The following is a 24,760-nucleotide window of genomic DNA, read 5'->3' as shown; positions in this document are numbered from 1 at the left end:
AAAAAAAAAAAGAATAAATACAGAAAAAAGCACAAAGCTTAAATGTGGAGAAGCAAAGAGCTGCGCTGAAAGTAGTGTAAAAGAACTGAACAGCAGTGGATTCTATGTATGTAGTTGAGCTTACTGATATGAGATTAATACAGCAACTATCAGATAATACTGATACAGCATAACAGCAAGTTAATAATTCACTCTCAAAACTAGCATGGGAAGATTTTTGCTGTAAAACTGCTCATCAATTATGAAGTTTAATGTGTTAGCTCCCACTCCCATCACTAATTATATTCGAAGAAACTGGCAGCCAGACACTGGACGAGGACAATTAAAAACACCTTTTCAACACAGTATATTTCATTCTGTGAATTGTATTTAATGAATTACCATTTTATAATTAAGAAATATTCCACCTACTAATTGCTATTTGATTAGTGACAGAAGTTAATTAACTGAGTGGAAACTAAACCTGGTGACCTCTCTTCTCAGGGTAGGACTCAGCAGGGGGAGACAGAGCCCAGCCTTCCCCCATATGCCACGCAGTGCCACGCTCCTGCAACACTCAGTGGAGCAGCAACAACCCTGCTGCACTCTGACTTGCATGAATGCATTAAAAACCACTTCTGCTAGCAAATATTTAAAACTGCACATTCACCTAATTCACAAAGACCATCAGTTTATTGAATGCGAGTCTTTTTATTTGATAGGAACTATTGGAATTGGCACAAACCTGGAGCAATTAAAATGGAATTATTTTCTGTACAGTTGAGGAACCAAGCTGTGAGAAACCTTAAATCCTTACACTTCGCCTCCCTGAACTGGATGCTGTATGCAACAGCCTCAGAGCAGAACTCTTAATGCATTCCTCCAGTAGCAGCAAAACAGTGGACTTGATTATTTTCACTGAGAACATCAGCAGAGCAGTGCTTTAAACACCATTTAGTCACTAAATATTAGTGGTCTAACTTCCTCTCCCTCTCCACCTGCACAACTAGCTCTAGGTCACACTAGCCTGCTAGCAATTAATATTCCCAACTCTGAAAAATTGAGTATTATTCAGAAATACTTTAATGTTATCAAATGTAAGTTCTGTAACACCAAGGAAATGTTCCCATCAGCAGTGAAGATTTTGAGATTTTTCTTAACCGTTTCTGTTCTGCTGCTTTCTACAGAAAGCACCTGCAGCTAAAGGGGAAAGCATTTGGCAAGTGGTAAGAGGGCCTCAAGATGTAAACCCTACCACACACTTAGTTGTCCATTTAAAACAGTAAGGCTGGAGTTTGTCAATACTGTAGCTTACTACAACTGTGTTTCCATACACTGGGTGAACCATGTGTGTACTTGATCCTTCAGCCAAAATACGGACAGTTAAGCAGCAATGTAAGAAGGGAAGACAGAAAGCTGCTGGGGAAAGTTAGGAAGCTGCATCCTTGGTTGTTTTTTAGTAGTTATGCTTAGGTCACTCTTTTCAGGACACATTTCCAAACCATTAAGCCTTCATCACCAAGCACAGCTGGGGGTTCTCATTCAGTACCGCTGTCACCTCCTTGCCTTTGCAGCCTGAAGCATACAGTCTCTAATCTGTCTACCTCGTTAAACAAACATTCTCAAGTCACCTCCTGGCAAGTTGCATCACGGACTGCAAAGCTCCATTTCATCTTTTCCACCTGTGGAAAACCACTTAGGGTACAGTCTTTTAAGTTTTCACAGTATAATTCACACGTACTTCCAGAAAGCTGCTAAGGCTTTGTTTCCCCAAGACAGACTCCACCTGCACACTGCTGATCCAGACACCTATTTCTCAGCTAAGCCAACGTTTCTGCATTCTCATCAGGGCCATATATCCTCCCCCACATTTATAACTGTGATAACCCAACCCCTCAACACCTCACACAGCTGGATAGCTGTGACTGTCCTACATTGGCATCTGTAAGATCAGCTTCTCACAGGAACCTTACCTTCCTTACTGTATTCCAGTCTAATACAATTTTGCTCTGTTCTCTCCATTTAACCAACTAGATGGTTTTTCCTCTCTGTTTGAATTAACACAGAGCTCAACAGGCAAAAGTATTCTGCATTAAGCTGTATTCTTTGCTTTAGTTTATGCAGAGGCAGCGTTTCGGCATAATAAGAACTATAGGCTACAGGCTAATCTTCTTAAAGACTCAGTAATCTTTGTAATGCAGTCACCCAGCAGAAAGGTACACAAGGCATCCCTACAACAGCCCTTAAAGGGGACAGAGCACACAGCCTGCAGCACCAAGCATACAAAGCAGCAGCACACACACACACACACAGCAGCCTCTCCACAAGAAAATCTGACTTTCACTAAATGGCACAAAGACTCCTGGGCCTCCCCACAACACAGGGCAGTGCCAACAGGTCGAATGCTGCAGATTATTTTAGTCTGTACAAAATGCAATAAAGCACTTAAAGCCTTAACATAGGGAAGCAGGTTGCTTTTTTTTCCCCCCTCTTTGCTTTGTTCACTGTCAAACCCGAAGGGAAAACTAAATTAAATCTAAATTCAAAAATATTCAGTCCAGAATCTGTTCATTTTAAGCACCTCTGCACTCTATATTCTAAAGTGTAGCTGCATGCCTGGGCTTGATGGCAAAGAACATCCCGCATGAGTGCAGCTGTCCAATAACCAGTGAACTCCTGGTCAAAGTTCTCTGCTGTCATAAGGAAGGATCCTGTCCTCTCCATCCCTTCTAGTAACACTTCTTATTTTCACTGTGGCTCTTTGATTCCCTCATGAGCCTAATTACTTCACACACCCACACAAAATTACAAGTAAAAAAGATTAAAACTGAAAAAGTTTTAAAAAGTTTTGATTTTTGTCACTTTGTAGAATACATTGGTTCACTGCAACATCCAACAGCTATTGGAGGTGACAAAGGAATGAGGGAAATCAGAGAAGGAAAAGCAATGAGGAGCAAGGGAGAAGAGAGCCTTCTCCCTGGGCAGGGAACTGAAGCTGTTATTTCGGCTCAGCTGCCTGCAGAAATGCAGCCTGACTTGCTCCAAAGGAGCAAAGTACTAAATAAATCAAACTCCACCGCTCCCCTCTGTGTAAACACACATGGAAACCTCTGCTCCCACCAAGCTCAGAGAGCTGGTGGGAACCAGTTACTGACAGGAGGAACTGACCACCAGAACACCTCTCGGAGCAGAATGTCCAAACAAACTTCTGGGAGGGTTATGGAATGCAACTGGAAAACACTAAGGGAAAAGCTCACCTCCTCAGAACGAGAGAGTGAATGATACAACGCTGTACAGCTGGCAACCTACAGATAAAGCAACAGAGGAACGTTGCAAGCGTTTAAACTTTTTGCTCCTGCAGATATTAGAAAATCTCAGCAGGCTGCAGCGTGCATATCCACAGGTTCACCTCTGCCCCATCATATGTACCTCACTTCCTATTATGCACAGGTTTATACATAAAATATTTCTATTCCCACATATTACTCATGCCTATTCTTAAAAATCTTGTAAACAGACCCTGCTGCACAGCACTATCTGGACAGAATGGAGCAACTGAACAAACCCATGAGGCACAATGCCCACCTACCTGCACGTTTATGTTTATGTTGGGACACTCAGTGGGCACAGGGCTGCTGCACTCTGCCTCCAGCTGCTTCAGTTTTAGGAATGCATCTTCAAATGCTGAAAAAGACAGAGAAGTCAACAGCTTTACTAATGTCATTGTGGAGCTAACTTGCACTAATTGTAAGGCTGAATGCTTGTTACAGGACTTCAGCTGAACTCCTAAATGCACTGCTCCATATTGTAGGAGGGCTGCATTCCACTGGCAGGCAAAACTGTCCTTATGCCTGTGATCTAAGAGAGCTCTCTAGGACAGTTCTGGATTCTTGTAAGGAAGCAGCCTCATGAGTATTTCACCAGTTAACTCTGACCCTGCACAACACAATAGTAGGAAGAAATCTCTAAGTTTGCTTACGGTCAGAGTCTGCTTTTTCAACTGCAGCTTCCTTAGTGCCAAGATGAGGGCAACCAACAGCCTCTCCTGAATCTCCTGTTACCAGGGCAACGACGGGACGGCCCACAGCATCATCCACACAGGTCTCTGGCAAATCCACACTGTCGAGGAGATCAACAAGGGGTATGCTGCAAAGGCACAAAGTTGGGCATAGAGAGGCACAATTCCGTTACCAATCTTTCTACATTAAAAAAAAAAAAAGCTTTAACACGCAGTCTTTTTTTCTTCTAGCTCCTTTTGGAGAACCAGACACATTCCGGAAAAAGTGTCTGAAGTAAACATTAGCAGCTCTGCAGGGATTTTAAACAAAGAAGCTGCAGTGAAAACCTCTGTACAATGTATAAACACAGCAATTAATTGTGAGAAAGTGAATCGCCCAGCATATTGAGCTAAGCCCTGCCCAGAGCACATACTCACTCCTTCTGGAGGCAAAGATGCACCACGACATACTATGTTAGCTCTCCTTCTGCAAGTGACTCCAGTTGTTTTAAGAAACAGGAAAGTTCTTACCTCGTAAATGCATTCGTTTGAAATAAGTGTTTGGAGATTTTCTAGCAGACTCACACCACATTTTAGCATTTTTACATGAGAAAACCAAAAGTGCAGAGGAAGACAGCCGATATTCTTCACAAAATGCTATTTCTTGGTGCAGTGCTTCCTCCAACTGTTGTAGAAAGGAGAGGGCAGGAGGGTCCACTGCTCAGGCCTGCACCAATTCTGTGCTATCATCAGACACACCTATAGCTGGTTTCAGTTTTACTGACTTGGGCAGAGACACGAATGGAACCTCAGCAGTCAGCATATGTAAGAGAACCACAGCACCTACTCTGTATCCCTTACGACTGCTTGTTTTCCTCTCCTCTGCTTTCCAAAGGAAATGGCTCCTTTTCATTTTGTCCTACCATCTGTATTTACAATGCAAATGGCAAGGTCCAAAACAAACAAAAAAACCTCACCAAGAAGAACAGAAACAGAAACAGTATTACGATACTTATGCTGTGCCAACAGCCAGGAATCTCATCTATCTCTTGCAAGTTGAGGAAATCTGTTTTAACAGCAAACTGACACATACAGACACAGCAGCTGCTGTGGAATGTAATGGTTAACCAGACAACCTGTGGATACAACTGCAGTTTGATTGTCACTCCTTTCAGTCAACAATCACATTTACATACAGCACGGCTGTAATACTGATGTAAGAAAATGGATCATTTTTGATGGACCAGTTCCGAAGAGGAGAACAGTGAAACCAAGCAAGTATCCACCACAGAACTTACCATGAGCAGGGACAGACACTCCTACAGGACTGCTCAGATCAGCTTCTACTAATGGGTTTATGCCCCTTTCCCTCCAGCCCCTGGAATTTGGAAGCAGTCCAGTGTTGCCACTAGAGGCTCCAGGAAAACAAACTCCCTTCAGCTGAAGCACCCAAAAGAATCCCTCCAATGTTAAACACACACCTCTGGAACAGACTGTGGGTTACCACCATTTCAATGCTCAAAATGTCTGAATCACCTTAAGGCAATTAATTGCTGCAAGGCAAACTGAGGTCACTTGCTTGATTCTTTAAGCACTGGATGGAAAAGCTGCTAGCACAAAGTAGGAAAATATCCATTTCAACAGGAAAATGTATAGCCTCTGTGTGCACCATTGATGGGAAGAAGCACAGGGCTGCTTACCAAGAGTAGAACGACAGATAGAAAGAACTTATTAGAACTGAGCTAAAAGGCAGGAATGGATGTTCTTCCAATTAAGGCAACAAAGGAAGCAAGACCAAATCCTGGACCTCGTCATCAGAGAGAATAACTACACACGGAAGTGAGAATGTTTTCTAACACTTTTCTTCCCATTTTCTGACAGATTTTTGTAAGTAGTCTCCCAAATGTTGAATAGGACAACCAGCATAGGATTTTGCCAGCAGCATATTCAGAGGTGCTGAGGACACGACGTGTTGAAAGAACAAAGCGTACATAAGCTCCTAAGAACTCCATGCAAGGGAGGTGGTGCAGAGCACCAGTAATGCTGTCATCTTGTAATGCTTGTCTGAGTACTGCAGCACAACAGGGAGAAAGCAGATACAGAAGGAAAGTCAAAAGGATGAGATCTCCCAAGAACGCTGCACTGGTTGAGGCCCCCCACATCATGATGCTTGATGTCTGCAGCATCAACTGCTACCAGAGTATATGAAGCAAAGCTGACAAATAATACCAGCAGTTCAAATCACATGAAGAATGACAACACAGAAATTTTCTTTCCCTACGCAAAAATGCACAGTATTCAGGAAAAGCACAGAAATCTTATGGACATTAAGCAAAGCTCTGCCACCACCATACTGTTTAGAAAGACACCCATGCCACTCCTGAAGCACAGAACCTGCTCCATTAAAAATGCAGCTAAGTACTGCAGGTGTCAGCTCACTGGGTACCATTTCTCAGTTTGCTGCTGGGAGTTGTCATCTTGGTGGAAACCAGGCTAATGCTCCTGAAGCCTAGGATGCTGCACTACAATAAGCTATGCAACTTCATAAATAATGAAGGAAAAAAACAAGTAGTTTGCTTTGCTTCATAAATAAACAAGTCCACATCGTACATCTAAAACCAAAATTAGGACAGCGGGCTGCTCTCATCACCTCTGTAGGTCCACACATCTTTTGTACGAAGGCTGCATTTCCTCAGCAGGGTTGGAAGTAGAGCCTTCTATTTCATTAGCAGTCTCCTCAGGTAAAAGGGTGAGGAGACCAAAATACCTCAGGCAATATGCAGCTCTATGCTAGCTCAGACTTATTGGTTTAGTTCTTCAGGGTTGGATACAGGAAAACAATGTTTTTGTATTTCTGGACTCTGTGAACAACTGGCAATTTTAAAATTATTCAAACACCTTCTTCATCCTAAAAGACAAATAGAAGTGAATTTGACAAGCCCTTCATCATCACTGTCCTTCTTTTTTTCAGTAAGAAAAAGATTACTGCAATTTAAGAGCAACTTATTTCAGAAAACAGATGAGAACACAGAGAGTTCAAGGATAAAGAAGCCTGTGTGGTTGAAGAGCCACAAGAACAGAGAGAAGCCACCACGGTGGAGTCTTTGACTTCCAACAAAGCCAATGAACCACCCGGCAGGGCTGGTGTGTGTGGGCAGGAAACAGTTCTGTTTTGTTTCAGCACAGCAACACAGCAGCAAGAATGACAGAATGTTTCCTGGAAAGCAATTAAGACATTCCCTGGAGGAGAACCCCTCTCCAGAAATATTACTCTTTGCCTTTTCAGGAGTTCTGCTAATTTTATTCTTAGAAAATTAAAATAATTAATTCTATGCCATTTTCAAACAATGTGTTTCAGAAGTGGACTTCTTTAAAAAAAAAAAAGTTAGTTTTCAGATCAGCCACCTATCTTAGATACGTTTAAATAGTCACGGTACAAACGAAGGGGCAGTTGCATCAATTTCTTCAAGATGTTTGAAACCACACTGAAAGCCACCGGTTGCATGTGCAGCTGTTACTAATGTGTGCAGCTCGCAGAGTTAAAAACAGCTAAAATTCTTGCTATCATTAAAAAAAATCTTAGCACAATTAAGGAGATACATATTGTAAAATGTAAGAGCGACGGGCGACCCGCAGCCTACGTGTTATTTTTCTGTCAAGTGTAAACACCAACAGCACAATATGCAGAGCCTTCATAAGAAACGCTTATTTCCTTTCCTAGTCATCTTTGGGACCGGTGGCCTCGTATCACAGACAGCTCTGAATGCAACTTTCCAGCCTCTGCTACCGAGCAGCCTCAAGCTCCCGAAGGGCCGGCATCTCACAGACTGGTCATGGTGGCTTGGACAGCATAGGTGACAGCACCGCTATGCGTTCCTGCATTCTTCACATTGTGCTCATGAACAAAAGCAGAGTACTGTCCATCTGCAGGGTGGGTCCTCGGCGGGGCCCGCGCGTCCCACAGGCTTCCACCACGTTGGCAGCGGTCGGCAGCGTCAAAGGGCCTGGATCATTGGGGAGCGGGAGGGGCACAATTAGTCACTGGGTATGGAGGGGAGGGGGGGACAGAGCACAGCAAGAGTAAAGCAAAGGAGATTGTCAGAAAAAGCCAAGGAAAAATGGTATTGCTGGAAGGTAAATATTGAAGGACAAAAGCATGCAAGAATATGTGCATATTAAGGTGGTGTCAAACAAAGCCTTTTACTGCTCAGCATCATGCACGTTTTTGCAGAAGCCTGAAGAGAGAAGTTGAGCTACGTCCTGTAGGTAATGTCTACACTTATCAGAAGGAAAAGCACTTCATATTTCAAAGCACTTCACAAAGCTGAGCAAGAAGCAAGCACTGCAGATGTGACAGAGGCCTCCCAGGCATACAGCACACTGCATTTCAGGAGCTGAAAGGGTTCAGGTGGCAGCTCTAACTGCACGGCCGAGACCAGCACTGAGACCCTGCTTTCTAGTTTTGCATGTGAAGGCAGGACGGTACACAAATGCTCAATTCATAAAATCAAAATCACAGCAGTGGCACGCCTGCTCCACTTGGAACAGAGCTCTCCAAAAGCTAGTTAGAGGAGAAGGAGAGAATGCTCAGCACTTTGAAAGCTGTTTAGAAAAATACTTTTATGCGGGTGCCAATAGATAGAAGCAATAAGGCTTTGGGCACAAGCATCTCCAAAGCAGCAGGGATAAAGAATTTACTCAAACTGCTGAATTTCAGGACATTTTAAAAACAGATCTGCTAAGTGCTGTCTATCTTGTACTAGAATCCTTCACTGCTGTGTTTCAAAACACGCTGCAGAAAGTTACTATCAGATACCAAAAAAGAGCTTGAAAAAAAGGGAGCTCTCAAACTACTCAAGAAATTCCTGAAACAAACATTCTCCTTCATTTTCATGTAAAATTCTCTATTTAGTGACCCAAACTTTGCTGCTGTTCATTTAGAGGACATCTGAAACAGCCCCTGAGTTTAAATTCCATCTTTTCCTGTTCCCAGCCCTTCCAGCCCAGACAAGCAGCCAGTGCATGCGTTAGGAGATCACATGTGCTAAGGCAGGGAAGCAGAAAAGCATGTGGGATTCACAAGTGGTAAATGATTAACGTGCAGCGATAGTCCTCCTTTTGAAAACAGAGAGGATTTGGGTAAAGCTCAGCCATGGGTAAACTCAGAGTTTCAGTTTTTGTAAAACATTCTGAAGAACTGACCCACGAACATCAAATGCACCACTCCTCAATAGTTCATTAAATTATCTACCAGTTTCTCCAGCTTAAGCAGTTATGAGAAAACTGCATCCACTAGGAAGGAAAAATCCCTTGTGTATTCACAATACATAAGCAGTCAGTAATCATTTGTCTTCTATCCTAGCTCCAGATAGATTCTTGAGAAAAGGTCAAAGTTGGAAAGATACACATTATGTTTTAGGCTTCTCAGCCTTGCAGCCAGTATTTCAGCTCATTTTAAGACCATCCAGACCAATATCACTTTCCTGTACTGACAATTTTATATGAATGGAAAAAAGAAAATAAAAACATCAGAATCCTTCCTGTCTGGCAGAGTACTTTCTCTGATCTGGCACAAGTGCTGTTGGCAGCTGCAGCATTAACATTTCAAATTAAAGGAAACGTTGCCATTAGGAAGGGATCTAATCTGCAACGCAGCCAGCATGGGCATCTGCCAAGAAAAGTACGGAAACGCACAGGGTCGAGACCTCACTTCTAAACCCCTTCAATCCAACCATCGACAAAATCCCCAGTCCGAAATATTTCAGTGCTCTCACCAGTCCTTGGCAAGCTCTCTCTAAAAGAAGACTATTTTTCTGACAGGAAGCAAAGATAATCCATGCAGAAACAGGCCAATTAAAGACAGCGGCAGCTGACAAGAGAACTCGTTAGTAGCAGACGGCAAGGCTTGAAGGCAGTACCCAAGCTGCAGCCCCCGCACCAGGTAGCTATGCTCCAGACACTGCAAACCTAATCCCACTGCCCAGCTATGAAACAGCATGTAGCTCATCTGCTGACTCAGCTCCAAACTGTTCTCTTCTTCTCCCAGCTGGATTTGTCCTTCATTACAGGCAGAACTGCCTCCAATAATCGTGCTACGGCTCTTAGAAACCAAACATGTACACAGCGCAAGTGTTACTCTCCCCATTAAAACACATTAATTGCCAGGCAGCATGTTTTCTTTATGGAATATTGCTTTGGGTTTTCTGCAGATACAGTTTGTATTCTTCCATAGAAAGGCTACACAGTGCAGCAGCTGGGACAGAAGTCGAGATCCTCAGACAGCATGAAGAGTGACAAACTCAGGTTCTAAATCCTAGCGGAGGCATACCAAGACCAAATCTGAAACAGATTGGCTACAGAGTCCTCTCTGCTTCTGAACAAAAGCAGTAGGATCTCAAAGAGAAGCAGAAGCCTTACGAATACTAGCACAAATGTCTGCCTGAATCAGATACCCAGGAAGAGTTGTTTGGAGCAGGAGTCAAACATTTTCACCAGAAGAAATAATGGCTGTAGCACACTGCTTGCAGTTAGACCAACAAACAAAAACCAAAACCATTTTGAGAAGGCCGAAGAACAAAGAAACCAACCACCTTTCACCCGCCACCACGGAGGGAATCAAGTGATCAACAGGATCTCAGCACAAGCACAGATCTCAGCTACTAGATAAATCAAGGGCAAAAGAAAGAAAAACAGCGTTGATCATATATTCTCACTGAATCATCAATATAATGCAACAGACAAAGCAAAATTATCCTCCCTTTTATAATACAAAATCCATAGCATTGAAACTCATCAGTATGATTTGCAGAACTTGAGCACATTTGTCACTGCACGATTTATTCTTAAGAGGTGCTGAAGCAAATCAGATTCATACGTCAGTCAATGGGAGAGGGATCTTTTCTGTTGAGGGAGGAAGAGCTTAGGATAAGAGCTTTACTGTCCATCCACTCCATCATAGCTGCTCCTCAGAAGTCTCACAGAAATTAGAACTCCCCTTCTAGGATCAGCCATAACAGGCTGAAGAAGGTCAGAAGTGTGCACACATCAGTTTTGGTTTTGAAATACCTTTGCAATATCAAATTTCTTTTAAAATGATGAATGATACAGAAGTTTACCTTCAAACAAATCAAGCAGGTTTTGAGATGCATCAATTCCTTAAAACAGTGCTCAGATTACATAAAATCAAAGCTCTTATCTTTAGCTTGTGTCATTTTCCTCAAGCTCCCATTCTCCTTAAGACAAAGAAAAGATCAGCTTGTCCATTTAGTAAGGTTTTCTGAGAGATTCAGCATATACAACGATTTACAAGATTCTGCATTTTATTAAGGACAGAGTTAAGTCTTTGGGCTCCATGATACCAAGCAAAGGGTTAAAAGAAATATTAGGACAAAAGAGAAGAACCCAGGTCTTCCCAAGACCTAAAAATGCTGTTCTGAATGCAGTCACTGCAGCCCTGGAGAAACTGTCTTTTGGTTGGCAGTGATCATGCATGTTGCCTTCAGCTCCCCAGACTACACTCTCAGCAACAAATCAGCTCTATCACCACTAACTTGACTCTCAAATTACGTTAAAGATACAAAGTAGGCAGTTCACTTAAGAACAGATAAAGAAACAGGCACTTGGATCATGCCTAAGCAAGCAAAATTCATTTCCCAGCAAAGCAGAACGTACCACTTCTTGTCTTGCTGGCTGCCTCCTGGGCTCCTTGGGAGGTTCTCTATTTCCACTAGGACTGGGGCAGAAGGAACTGCTGCTGTTAGGACAGGTAAGTTTGGCTTCACATTCCAACTCTTTGGAGACAGAATGTAAACAAGTTGGTTGCTATACACACTTCAATTAGGCAATGACATATTTTATGTAAGAAAACATACGACCACTTTTCCTTAAGCACAAAGCTAAAACAAGGCTGTTTTCTTGCATTTCTTCCACAGCACTGGACGCCTATGCCCAATCTTTTCCAGCAGTACACAAAACACCAGGATTGGACTGAATTGAAGGCTGCTCAAAAAACTCAGTTTGCATAAAAGCAAAAGCTGGGCAGAGCACCAACTATCTGTTTGCTTCTAGCTGAGACTGTGTTCAATGATCAAATAAACCGGATTTCCAATTCCCACCAATCTGTGACCCCGCAGTGACTGAAATGCTCCAGAAAGCATGACAGGGTCTTTCCAAACTCCACGTCCTGTTTTTTGGTACTCAGAATGAGAGTTACCTTACTGTTTTCAGTGAAACAAGGCCTTCTATGCTAAGGAGGTACTGTAACCAGGAATCAACACTGGTGCTGATGGATTACTCCGGGCCTTTTGTATTACTTAGCACGTGGAGTTAATGTGCTTTAGATACTAAAATCTTGTACATAGAAGTACTTCCTGTACCTATGAAAACCTGCATTTATAAGTAGAATAATTTATATAGCACAGAGATATGGTATATCCTCTTCATTCTAGGTAAGTTAACCAGCTATCTTGCTTAAAATAAGTAGCTACTTTTCGCTTGCAGCTTGGTTAATTGCATGTAACTTTTGATACAGCTGGCCAGAGAAGGAAATAATGACATCCTCAGATCTGTTGAAATGCATGAAAACTGCCTTAAAAGGATGAAAGAGATAGGCCTTACTTGTGATCCATTGGTCTGAGTAATAACAGCATTGTTAGGGAAACTGAAAGATAAAAAAGAATTCAGAATCAGGTCAACAAATTCTTGAAGTCTGACAAAACTGGAAGAATTTTCAAAAAGAAACAAGATTTAATGAAGACCTTCCAACATTAAACATTCTCAACGAAAAGTCTGAAAACTTATGTTCTGGGTCAACTGCTTCATTTTAGAAGAGTAAGGGTACCATGTTAATTTGTTTTGTTGTTTTTGTTTCATCTGTAATTCATCTTTGTTTTGTTATCTCCTCTTCCTTTCCTGACTCAGTTCAGCCCTTCTGATTCAGCAGTAAGGCAGGGCACTTTAAAAGCAAAAATTGTATGATTTTTAGTTAAACCCTCAATAAAACACAACGTTGTCAAAACCTCATTTACATGCTATAAGTGTTCTGTCTGCTAATTAACACGCCTCTGATTTAAATTCCATACCATAGTTTGGCAGAAAAAAAAATCATGAGCTTCTTCTGTATACAGGGCCTAATAGACTGAATTATTACTTTGGTCTTAAAAGCAGCTATTCAAAGTTTTACACACAAAAGTTCAGCACGGCATCAACGATTTTATGCTTTTTGTTATTCTACATATTCAAATGTTCATGTTTTTGAGAGATTTAATAGCATGAACATCCTGTACAATAATTATGTGTTGTAAATCTTATGCAAAGCTAAGTGTTCAAGAAAAGATTTAAGGCATTTTTTTTTCCTATTATTTTTTTCCTAATGGTTCCAGGATCTTACCACTAATTATTCTTTTGATTGATGATCTGCACAACAGCAAACCAATATGGCAAACTGACAATTTAAATAGATCTCTGTCTAAGCTGTTCCTTGCCTGCTTCCCAACTTCGCACCTTCTATACTGAGAGAACGTGGAAGTTACCACAGAAGAGAGCAGAAATATTTAAGAATGCCTTCTGGGCAGCACATTCCCCAGTGCTGAGGTAATGCCAAAGAGTGGAACAACATACATCTTTCATGATGCATTTCAATTAGCAACACTGGAGTGTAGAGTTTCAGCAATAGCATTGATTGCTCTGGAGACCAACATAACAATGCCACACCTATGTGGAGATCAGAAGGCTGCTCTTATCAGAAGCAAAACTGCATATGGAGTTTCTCCTCCCACTCTCACAATGACCTAAGCAGCATGAAACTCATGGGAGGGCATAACAACAACAGCATGACGAGAGCAGTAATTAATCAGGCCGTCATACGTTTCGTGCAGAGTGTATTCAAGCACTCTAATGATAACCTGCATTAAAGAGAACTTTCCAGTGTCACGAAAAGGAAAGCCAGCAAAGGAGGGGACTTGCCTGTAAAGTCCCAAAGTCAAAGAGACCTCCACTAAAGCAAGTGCAGCATTGGTCTCACTTTTCCTAGGCTTCTCCCTTTCTCATGTAAGAAGCAGCCTGGACTGAAGGCAAAACTTGGTTCCTCCACTACCAGGGAATTCTTTTAGCCTGGTGTTCTCTCTTCCCTGACGGAACATCGTAATACCCAACGATCTGGTTTCATTTCATACTGCAACTATAATACGAACTTCCACATTCAGAAAGACTCCAGGCACAGAAATGAAGCACCTAAAGGCTTCTCAGTGCTGGTTATGACTAATTCATAACTACCAGTATATAAGAACATTCTCAAAGAATGTACAAATAAATGTAAGTACAGTACAGAATATAAAGATAAAAGCACTTCAAACACTTACATATCTCAATATATTGCCAGAATAGGCAGATCTCAGCAAGAACCTCATGTTTTCACTTGATCTTTTCTCATGACAGCACAGGGAACAACAGCTTATAATCTGCAAGTTATCAGCAGCTTATAATCATAGCTAGTCTTAAACAAATAATGTTGCCCTCTAGTTAGCAAAATCTTCAATGTGACAGCAATACAGCAGCTCTGCTTCAAATAGTAGGATTTGTTTAAAGCAAACAAACAGAAAATCCACAGCAAAACTACAGTTAAGAGGTTAATGCTATCTACATTCAACTAATCTTATAACTACCTGCAGACATGCACTCAGATATAGCTGACAAACATCAAAGAGAAAAGTTCAGAATGCATCTTACCTCGTTTCTTCAAGTTTAGCAACATGTGCTGCAAAAGTATAAAGTGTTAATTAAAAAATTTGTAATTAACCCTTCAATTAAATATCACAGTATATTTTTAACATAGTCAAGCACTGAGTAAAAGTAGGCAACTAAAGACCAAGCGCTGCATGTATCCCATGTATAACGTGTGAAAAATAAAGTTTTAAATTATAAAAATAAATAATCTCAAGAGTAAACCAAAGATTTGGATTTAAGCAAAGATCTGCCTGGAGGTCACTTTGCAAGAGGGAGGAATAAGAGACAAGGTGAGCACCACATGCTGACAGGCAGCACGTTGTGCTTTGGACACAAACATTTTCTGACAAATAGAGATTACCTCCTGAATAAGTAAATCTAATTACCTCTGAAAAAGAAATCTAATTTTGAAAATTCAAGAGAAGCTATAGAAAAATGCCTACACAGAACCTTTTAAGGATATGATAATCTTTAGAGGAGATCATCACAGTGGACTGTACATCTCAAAAAGAAATGTCACTAGCTTACCTTTCATTTGTAGTGTCCGTCTTGAGTATCTTTTGCTGGGCCTCCTTTCAAAGGATGCTGATCTCCTGGCTTTGTTGGTCTTGGTGGTTTGGTATTCTGTTTTCCCACTAACAGTGCCAAGTGAAAAACAAAACAACAGGTTAAATCACTTTTTATGATGGAAAAGAGACACTGTTCACAAAAACATTACATTTCTAACTTAAATTCATACTTTAATAATCAGATCTCAGTTCTATTAAAAAAGTCCCAAACTTAACACTTCAGAAAGTCACAAAAAAAGGAATTTTATGACATCTATCCTTTGTCCATTTTCCCAAAACAAAAAACTGAAGCAAAGACTTCTTAAACATTAAGCTGCTGAGAGAGCAAATTTTCCTTTGCTCACTTCTTGGTGATGGTACATACACAGACAGAAAAAGGCTGAAAATTCTAGTAGAAAATAAAACTTAAGGTAGCTTGCCAAAGTTCATAGAAAAAGACAGTAACAAAGCTAAAATAATAACATCTAGATATTCTAATTCCTAGGCAAGCCTTCTTTCCTCAAGGATTATTTTCCAGAAGCATTTTCAGTACATTGTTTTCCTCAGGACTCTGTAAGAAAAGGGCTTGTTTTCGTTTTTTTCTTTTTATTTTTTTCCCTGTAGTACGCATTACCAGGGTGATTCTAGTTGCAGTTATCTCATAATTCTTACTGGCCTCACACTACCCACCAAGTTCAGAGTGAAAACTGATGGACCCAACAGACCTGTACCGGAACCGGGAGCCCAGCCGAATGAAGCCTGATCTGCTTGAGCTTTTTTGGACAGGACCTCGGAGCCGGAAGAAGGCGTGATGTTCCACTGCACATTTCCATAAGTGTTTGCAAGCCTTGGGGTGATCCAGTCTAAAGACAAAAGTATGCTCCTGCTCCTTCCCCTTAAAACACACAAAGTACGCTAATGATTTGGAAGAGGCTTGAACAAATGAAAGATACAATTAAATGCAGGCCAAGTAAAATACTTTTTTTAATAGATACTAAAATTTGTGATAAAAGAGAAATATTTAAGGCAGAAAAATTAATTTCTTTGGAAGATTTAATGAACAATGTCTTAAGCTGGGAATGGCCAGCACCCTTAAATTTCACAAAGCAAATCCTGACTAACTACAAGTGAGAGACATTATTATTACTATTATTATAATAGAAAGGGTAAAGTCTATGAGGCTAACTTGGTTTCACTTCCAAATCTGATCTCTTCGAATTAACAATGCTCACATTTTTATCTTCTCAGCTCTGAGCAATTTCTTCCCACGGGAACAACTCTGGCATCTGTCCAAAAAATTCAATCCACTAGAAGTGCTACCTGGCCTTCTGAAAAACTTTCTTGCACAATGCACCAAAACCAGTGCATGGTTTCCAAATTATCTGATCTTCAGTAGTTTAATGAGGTATTCCTCTTTTAAAAACAGGGTGAGAAAAAAGTGATTTAGCTTTTTTATTTCACATTTAACTCCCTTTGGTCCCCACAAAAAGTCACAACCAAAAATCTTGGAAGGCATCCGTGTTAATTCTCAAAATTTACAGATCAGGAATATATAAACTAGTACTATATAATCAAGATTGAGATGTAAGTAAACAGATTGTTATCTACCTGTTCATCATCTTCAACAACAACAAGAGTGAGTTTGTTCTTCTTGAAGTCAAGTCTTGTTATCTTTGGCCTGAAAGATGAACAGAAAAAACAGGTTATGTTCAGCTCTCTCAATAGCAGCTCAGTGAGAGCTAGGTTAGACGTGATGGTCCAAGTTCTTCTACCTTCCTCCCTGCTCCCTTTTTTGTGGGTGGTTTAAGTTCAGGCAGCAGAGCTTCATTATACCATGGATGGCAATACATTACTTTCAAACTTCAGTAGAAACTTTAAAGTAAAAAGCAACTTCCAAACAGTTTGATCTATCGGAATTAAAATAATAATTACTTGAGTGGAAATCAAACTTCCCCCAAATACCTCTGCATGCCTCGTCTTCCACAAGCACACAAAACTGAACTCATAAGGATACAAAGGCAGATCAAACCTTTCTAATGCATTATTAAATGCATTATTAAAAATCCCAAACAGCCTGCAGAGTTTATCGTAGATCTGGCTCTGTTTCAGAAAATTCCAAAAGCAGACAATACGGTACGACATAAATGTAACCACTTTCCTACCCAACCAGCAAGAAAATACCTAGACAACGATGGAGGGATTCCTGTACTGAGTTGATAAGACACACAAATAGTATTTTTGCCACAAAGTAAGTGTTTCTCTGCAAAATTTATAGGACTGAACTAAGTTAAAGTAACTATTCGTACAATGAAATTCCGCTCACCATCTGCCTGCTCATTCTCTGTATATGATAAAAAAAATTGGTTTTGGATACTGTAAAAATGCTTCACAGGTCTTGCAGGTACCCAGTATTCCCACTTCTCTCATGTTAAAAAGAAAAAATAAAAAGTGGGTAGTGCAAAAGAAATGAAAGAGTGAAGATATAAATTGTATCTCAATGCACAATTGGAAAGCTTACCAGAAAAACAAACCAATCTTTGTGTCTCCTTCAAAGACAAGAACTCCTGTAGGGGTTAGTCCCAGGCTGTAATCATTGCCGTCTCTTGCCTAAGTGCCACAAAATAAAAATCATGCTCATTTCAGTGTTTGACTACATATTCACATTATCCAGTGATTAATATAGCTTATTTGCCCAGTGTTACAGTTAAACATGCATCTGGTTATTTAGTGCAACAAGGATGTCCTAAGTGTTTCTGCATTCAATGATCTTATGCAATGGATTTTTCTAGATGGCATCCCTTCAATAAGACAAAATAAAGTGGAAAACCCAAGTTTCTTGATTTGTCTTTGTAATGAGGACTGCCTTTGTGCAGTCCTTCTCCACAGAAGATCTATTTTTATTTGCAGTTTTTCAAACGGTAACTGACTGGACTCTGGTCACTTTTAATTTCATTACTATGATTTGCACTTAGCTCTCAGTCAAAACACAAACAACAGAATGCCACACCAAGTGCACATTTCATACAGAGCAAATATCCTTGGATTTCTATCTTCTAGAAAAGCACAATATAAGGCGGAATGTTGATAGAAAGTCACATCACTTGTTACATACTTTAGATGAGTACTGCGCTCCATTTTTCTCCCTCAGAGCAAAACCTGTGTTTAAACTCTGGACAAAGCTAACATTATCATTTCAAAAGGTCACCATGCTGTGGTTAAACATACCTTGACTATGTGCATGTCTACACCATACATTTCCAGCCACTTAGCTTTGTTTAAGTAGTTAGTTTCAGCCTGTGCTGGTGTTTGCCCCCTGAAATACATTTTTTGCCGTTAGGTTGATGCCTGAAGAAGCACAGAAAGAAAAAACTGGCATATGAGGAAAGAGGAAAAGAAAGCATGAGAGGTTGTGAAAAACCTAAGCACTGCTGACCCTCCTTCACCTTCACTAACATGAAGGCCACTTTTGAAAGTTTTAACTTGAAATCTCTGCAGCAAAAATTGTTGCATTTCAAGATTCTGCAACCTCATGGTTTTACTCAGACCTTTGGGAAGCTTCATTTTTCATATTACATCCTTTTACAAAATATGACAGAAACACATTAGGATTACATTTTTCTATAAGAACAAGAAAAAAGCATTGGCAGTATCTTCTTAATATGTTCACTTCATAGAAAAATGACTGCAAACACTTGGATGGCATGCAGTGGAAAATCTTGTACCTGCATTCCTTCCACTTCTCAAAGATGGCCAGCTCCATCTCCTCAGTCTGAGTAGGCACAAATCTGAACTCAGATACCAGCTCAGGGACATGCTCAGCAGGATCGTAGTCTCCAAGTTCAGCTGTAACAGAACAGCATTATCAAACAGTGTTCACCATAAAGACAGAAAATATGAACAGGAACCGTTGTGTGTCCTTTTCTAGTTTAGATACTATGCCTCTTTCTGTGCTCCCCCTCCTCTTCTCAGTCCTCCCTGTAATTGCAATGTCACCTTTTTTGACAAGGAAGTTACGGACACACACACAAAAATTATTTTACTGTCTACACAAAAGTTTTGCATTAATTTTACAACGTGTTGTTGATAAAGCAGTACAAAAGCTTGTTATAAGATGAAGTTATCAACATCCTTGAAACTATTCTTCTTGTAGAAAATTTTCAACCTTTTTGTCATTGATGTCTCCACTGAGCCAACAGCTGACCCAAGTTACAATGGAATTCTGTATTAACTTATTAAAATATATTCCAATTTGTAAAATGCAAAAACAGTTTTTAGCTTTCCGCGAATTATTTGTCCTGCTCTAAAACTTAATTTTTGGTTTTGTGACTATAAATCCATCCCGCTAAAGTTACTCTGTATCAGGGTGTCATCACACAGGTGGTGGTTTTTCTCTTTCCCTTTCTCAAGGCCCGCCATGTCAATACCAAATGGCTCATCTAGTACACTGCTGCACGCTCAGCAGGGGCAAGAAATGATGCTACTTAGAGAGCATACTGGAACATACTAGTTAGTGGGCGTGCTATGTCAAAGTGCAGCCCTCTTTTTCCACAGATGCTAACAAGTCCTGCTGGAAAGACTGAGTATGCCTAAAACGCTGACAATCAGTTAAGAAACTTTTACAAGGAAGTCCTGATTTTCAGAGTCACTACGTATTTGCTCCTCCCATTGATTTCAAGTGGCTTCTTGATGTTCAACTTCTATCCAAAAATTCAGAAGTAATTCAAACTTGGAACTTGATCTTCTAATAAATGCCAATAATTACTGTGTCTGCAAAAAGAAACTACGCATGTTACACGGGAAAAAGAAAGGAACGTATTTGGAAAGACATGGAAAAGTCAAGCCTATAAAGTATTCCACAGGTGCACAAACTACACACAATACAATGATGTGCCTTGGATATCTGAACACAGTGGGTATATTAACAGCCTTTTCGCTCCCCTCCTTCTCTCTTCTTTTCTTTTTGATTATTTTTTTTAAATGCTGACAGAGGAAGTCTGTAGTTCCATAATAATTTACTCCCACTAAAACGCCTGCCTCTGTTGAAAGGAATGCTGTCAAAGCCAGCTTGGGTTCCAGCTGATTTAAATAAAGTACACAGCTGTCAGACAGCAAGATGAAAGCCCTGCTGCAGGCCTCATTGCGGAGGGAGGAAAGAAAAGACCAGCACAAAAAGAAATGTGTATATGGCCCAATTAGATCACTTAGATTTTCCAAAAAGTTACACACTGAACCCGTATCTTTAGGCTCTAACAATGCTAATATTTTTAACTACAGATTGTATTCTATCTATTTTTCTTCCATTCAAAAGAACAGGGGAAAAAGGTTTCTTTACAGCTTAACACCAGCTCTCTATACCTACACGTGATTAGTAGCTCCTCCCCTTAAGGGCAAAACATGTTTTGGAAAATATCCGTACGAGGAAGAACTTCAGTGACCTGGCCCTGTTACCTAACTCCTGCTCACCAAGTGCAACAGTACACTGCTTTACAAGATGAATGCTGCACAGAGAATTTGTGCTGCACAAACACATGGCACATCTCCAAATTCCCTTTTCCGTACCACAGCTCCACAACAGATTCTGGGATGTGTTTATAGACTCAAACTGGGTTGAATGAGGCCTCATTGCTATATCCTCAAAAAGGATATAACCCAGATATATCTGGAACTTCAAGTTTCCCCTCTTTTGTGGGTTTCTCTGCAACTACAGCAAGCTTCACGTTCGTTAAGATCACATCCTCAAGTAACACCAGCCACAAAGATCAATGATGAACAACCTACACAAGTAGGTAAAGGACACACCGCAGCTCTCAGGGAAAACCATGGATTAGGGAGTTCCCAGCTGGAATCAGAAGTCAAAGGCAACTCATTAATACAGTTAGCACAAAAGTATATTAGAAAACAAATTGAGGACAAAGCTGTTTATGCTTGGAACCTCCTTGTTCTGTTTTCTAAGGAATCAGTAACTTTCTATACACACAATCATCAAAATTACACTCGAGAGCAGTTCTGTTTCACACTGGATTGCTAATATTTGCACAGAACCTGTTCACTGCATACCAGAAGGAGAGGTAAGAAGAGTGTGTGTGTATATATATACACAAAGCTGTTCAGACAACTTCATTCTTCCCCCTCACACCTACTCACCTTGCATATTGTAAGCTGCCAACTGGACGGCTGTGTCAAAAGGACATTCCAACCTGCCAGAAGAGAAATGCCTCATTAAAACTCTTCTGGCACTATTTAGCAGACAACTCATACACCTGACAGTGAGAAACTACGAACATTTGGTACAAAACTGAAAAAGGATTAGTAGATTTTCACTAAACTAATGAGACAAGTATCAAGCTAAATGAGCACTACTCATGCAACAAAAGTAGAGTTCTAAAGAAAAATTCATTACTTAGCAAAACTTACTAGTCATCCAAATATGGAAGTTTAATAAATCCTATGCTAATCACTATGTAGTTGTCCAAAAGACTGTTTATCAGGAATACTTACTTTCCACTCAGAATATCCAGTTTTAGCTGCAGAACAAATAAATACCTGCAGGATTAAATGAGAAGTCATTGATTAACAATTCTAATGTGTCACTCAGTTAAGAGAAAGCAGTTAGAGCCTGAAAAACTTAAGTTTTCTACTCCTTACATAGCTTTTCAAGACAGAAGAAATTGCACTAAATATGCTTCATCAATTGGGTTAGTGTGGCACGCATTTCAAATGACATAAACCCCAAACTGGAAGTTGTCAGAAGCTGAACTATACACCTGCATGGAAAAACAAAACGGAGTATCTAAATGAGTCTCATCAGGATCAGCAGAAAAGGATGGGGATGCAGGTGACAGCAGGCTCAGTGTGAGTCAGCAGCACGTCCTGTCAGCCAAAACTGCATTTTGGGGTGCATTCATTCAATATATCATGACCAGATGGTCAAAAGAGGCGATTCTCCTGTTAAATTTAGCTTTGGTAGATTTTACATCACTGCCTTATTTAGTATTCTCCTTCTTGTGTAAACTGGGCAAGCATTAAACGAAAAGCGTTTACCCCCTCCAGTGTACAGCACCCATCTTCCAACCCAACACCACAGCCTTCTTTCTGTATTATAGCACAGCTTTACATTAACAACAGAAGCAGTCTCACCAGCTGAAAGGATGACTTCAGCAATGGCATCCAGATTGAATTCCACTGCAGTTGAACAGAAGCCTTACACAAAGGCAAAGATGATGTTTCTGTTTCAGCCCTGACGTTCACTAAGATCATTTGTGTCTTATGTCTGCTCATACCCACATACATGGATGTGAAACTGATGCAGGCAGTTTTTTTTGCAGGTCCCTCAGAAATCCACAAGTACTTTGACAAAGCACTCATTATCCAAACCTGGCCTCTACATAAGGAATGCATTTGTACAGTAGTGACCCTGGATATCCAAAGAATGAGCACAGACTCCCAGTGTGCAGTGGGTGTGACCAACCTGTACTTATCTGCCACGCAACACTTGCAAACAATTCAAGCACACTTCCCTTGCTCAGGCTGTGTTACATGACCTCTGCCTGGTAGCATCTAGCAGGAAACCAGCAGAAAATGTGACCAAGCTGCACCTGTGGAAGCTGATGACAACAGTCTCCAGCTGTGTGTCCTACCATAAGATAAAGTGGAACTCCTGGAAAGCCATAGTATCACCAGTAACCCAGAGCAGAGCTCCTCTTCCCACTGCAGCTTCGTGAAACATTCTCAAGACAGAAGACAGGCGTGCTGCACTCCTGGTCTGGGGGATTAGCTAAGCAGATAGACAGGGTTTAAAAGCCCTCAGGTTTCAGTTCTGTCATGCTAAAACCTGTACAGCGAGGTCTGACTGACAGAACTCAGTCAAGACAGATGAAAATGTTTCAGATTGGTAGACAGATACTGGTCTGAACTTTTCCTATTATTATGATTTTTAAAGATAATTATCTGTTGCTCTGGGAACATAAATCAGGAAGTAAAACGTTCCTCCCAGGTTACCAAGAAGAAATTTACACAATTCTAACAAGAAGTTAAGAGACGTGAGTAAGAAGCTGCACAGAGTACATATGGTTGCAAAGGGTAATGCTACTGTAATCTTCCTGGTGGCACTCTGAGGGATTTGGCTGGAGCGCAGATCGAAGATTCACACAGAGATAAACACCAACACCAAGCACATCCACTTCGCACTCTTATAAATGGCTGGGGGTATGAAGTGTCTACAGCTGTCAAGAAAACGTAACAACTTTGTTTTCTCTCCAAAATGGATCATCAGCAGTGGTGACAACAATGCGAAGTAACGCTGTTTTTCACAACAGATTTATACAGCTGACAGATGGTAATTTGTGTTCCCTTTCAAAGCACCCCAAATATGTCTCAGTCCAACATGAAATGCAGCACTGTGAACGAGCATATATAAAATGCTTTTAACAAGAGAATTATCTGCTCACCTGACAGTACAATCCTCCACAGGCAGTACTGTCAGCCACCTCAAAACAGTGTAAAACAGCATTTTCTCTTTGTGTGACCACTGCAAAGATCATAGACGCAATGAAACATAACCAACCTTATTTCTACCAAAGCAAAGCATGCAGTTCAGTGCTTTTCTGCATAAAAAAACAGGCAGCTAAAACTAAATGCATTCAGCAGAATACAGACAAATGATAGCACATCAGTAAAAACGTCTGTCCACTGCATATAAACAGAGCGGCCGCTGGAGATGCGTAATGAAAAATAGTACGTAAACTAATATAGCAAATACTGATACATTTACCAACAGCCAGGTAAGCCATCAGCTTTAAGGAGTTCTCCAAAGCACTGCACAACTGTTCAAAGAAATACCCAAAAGCCACACTTTCCTGGCCCTTTTTAGGCTCTCATGGCTACCCCCTTCACAAAATCCATCCCACCTTGTGAGCTCCTCACGCAGATTGTTGGGCTCTGACGAGTAAAACTTGACACGAAAATGCAGACAGTATGGCGGGCCGACTGCAAAGGAGAATTCATTCAAGACAGAGTTAACATGTACCGGGTGAGACTTTTTTTTTATTACACAAAATCACATCTCAAACACTGACTGAAATCAGCACTGTCCTACCACAAGGTCTTAAGTTAGGAATGTCTCTGTGACAGGGAAGTGCAGGGTGAAAGTACACTTAAATATACACACAAAAAGGTTGTATGTGTTACACATCAATCCAGGAGTCATATCACATTAAGTTGATGCGTCCTGCCAAGCACGTGAAAATCTAGGTTAATCCCCACATTTAAGGGCTCCATCCAAGAAAGCTGAGGATCTTGGCTCTGTGGTCAGTCCAATCCCTACACTGTACATTGTGAGCCTCTCCGGTGACTTTCCATAGCTCTGGGAAGCACGCACCTATTGACAATTTTGATCTGTATATTCCAGTAAATTTTTGACATATTTGAGGGGAGATATAACAGACCTTTCCGTGGAAGAATCATCATCTCTCGAAACTGAAGGGTTAATCCAGCAGAAGGATGGTTTAACAGTTCT

General features: G+C 40.7%; 1 protein-coding gene across 3 annotated transcripts in view; it reads right to left on the bottom strand.

Moving 5' to 3' along the window:
* Positions 1 to 3,433: 3,433 nt before the first annotated feature.
* The window catches only part of LOC100545215 (band 4.1-like protein 5), a 34,567-nt gene continuing 13,240 nt past the window's right edge, over positions 3,434 to 24,760 (bottom strand). Inside the window, exons 5-18 of one of the 3 annotated variants that reach the window (XM_019617251.2) lie at positions 24,153 to 24,231; positions 21,745 to 21,789; positions 21,391 to 21,443; positions 18,969 to 19,089; positions 18,472 to 18,559; positions 17,765 to 17,853; positions 16,855 to 16,924; positions 15,972 to 16,141; positions 15,227 to 15,333; positions 14,702 to 14,729; positions 12,593 to 12,635; positions 11,648 to 11,766; positions 3,959 to 4,125; positions 3,434 to 3,663 (exon numbers count right to left, since the gene is read on the bottom strand). In XM_019617251.2, the coding sequence (XP_019472796.1) occupies positions 3,449 to 3,663; positions 3,959 to 4,125; positions 11,648 to 11,766; positions 12,593 to 12,635; positions 14,702 to 14,729; positions 15,227 to 15,333; positions 15,972 to 16,141; positions 16,855 to 16,924; positions 17,765 to 17,853; positions 18,472 to 18,559; positions 18,969 to 19,089; positions 21,391 to 21,443; positions 21,745 to 21,789; positions 24,153 to 24,231 (1,394 nt within the window). In that variant the 3' untranslated portion in view covers positions 3,434 to 3,448. The other 2 variants (XR_002116805.2, XM_010713905.3) reach the window with 2 other exon arrangements.

The sequence above is a fragment of the Meleagris gallopavo genome, chromosome 7 (genome assembly GCF_000146605.3).
Source record: "Meleagris gallopavo isolate NT-WF06-2002-E0010 breed Aviagen turkey brand Nicholas breeding stock chromosome 7, Turkey_5.1, whole genome shotgun sequence".
Lineage (NCBI taxonomy): Eukaryota > Metazoa > Chordata > Aves > Galliformes > Phasianidae > Meleagris > Meleagris gallopavo.
This window is presented reverse-complemented; position numbering and strand designations above follow the sequence as displayed.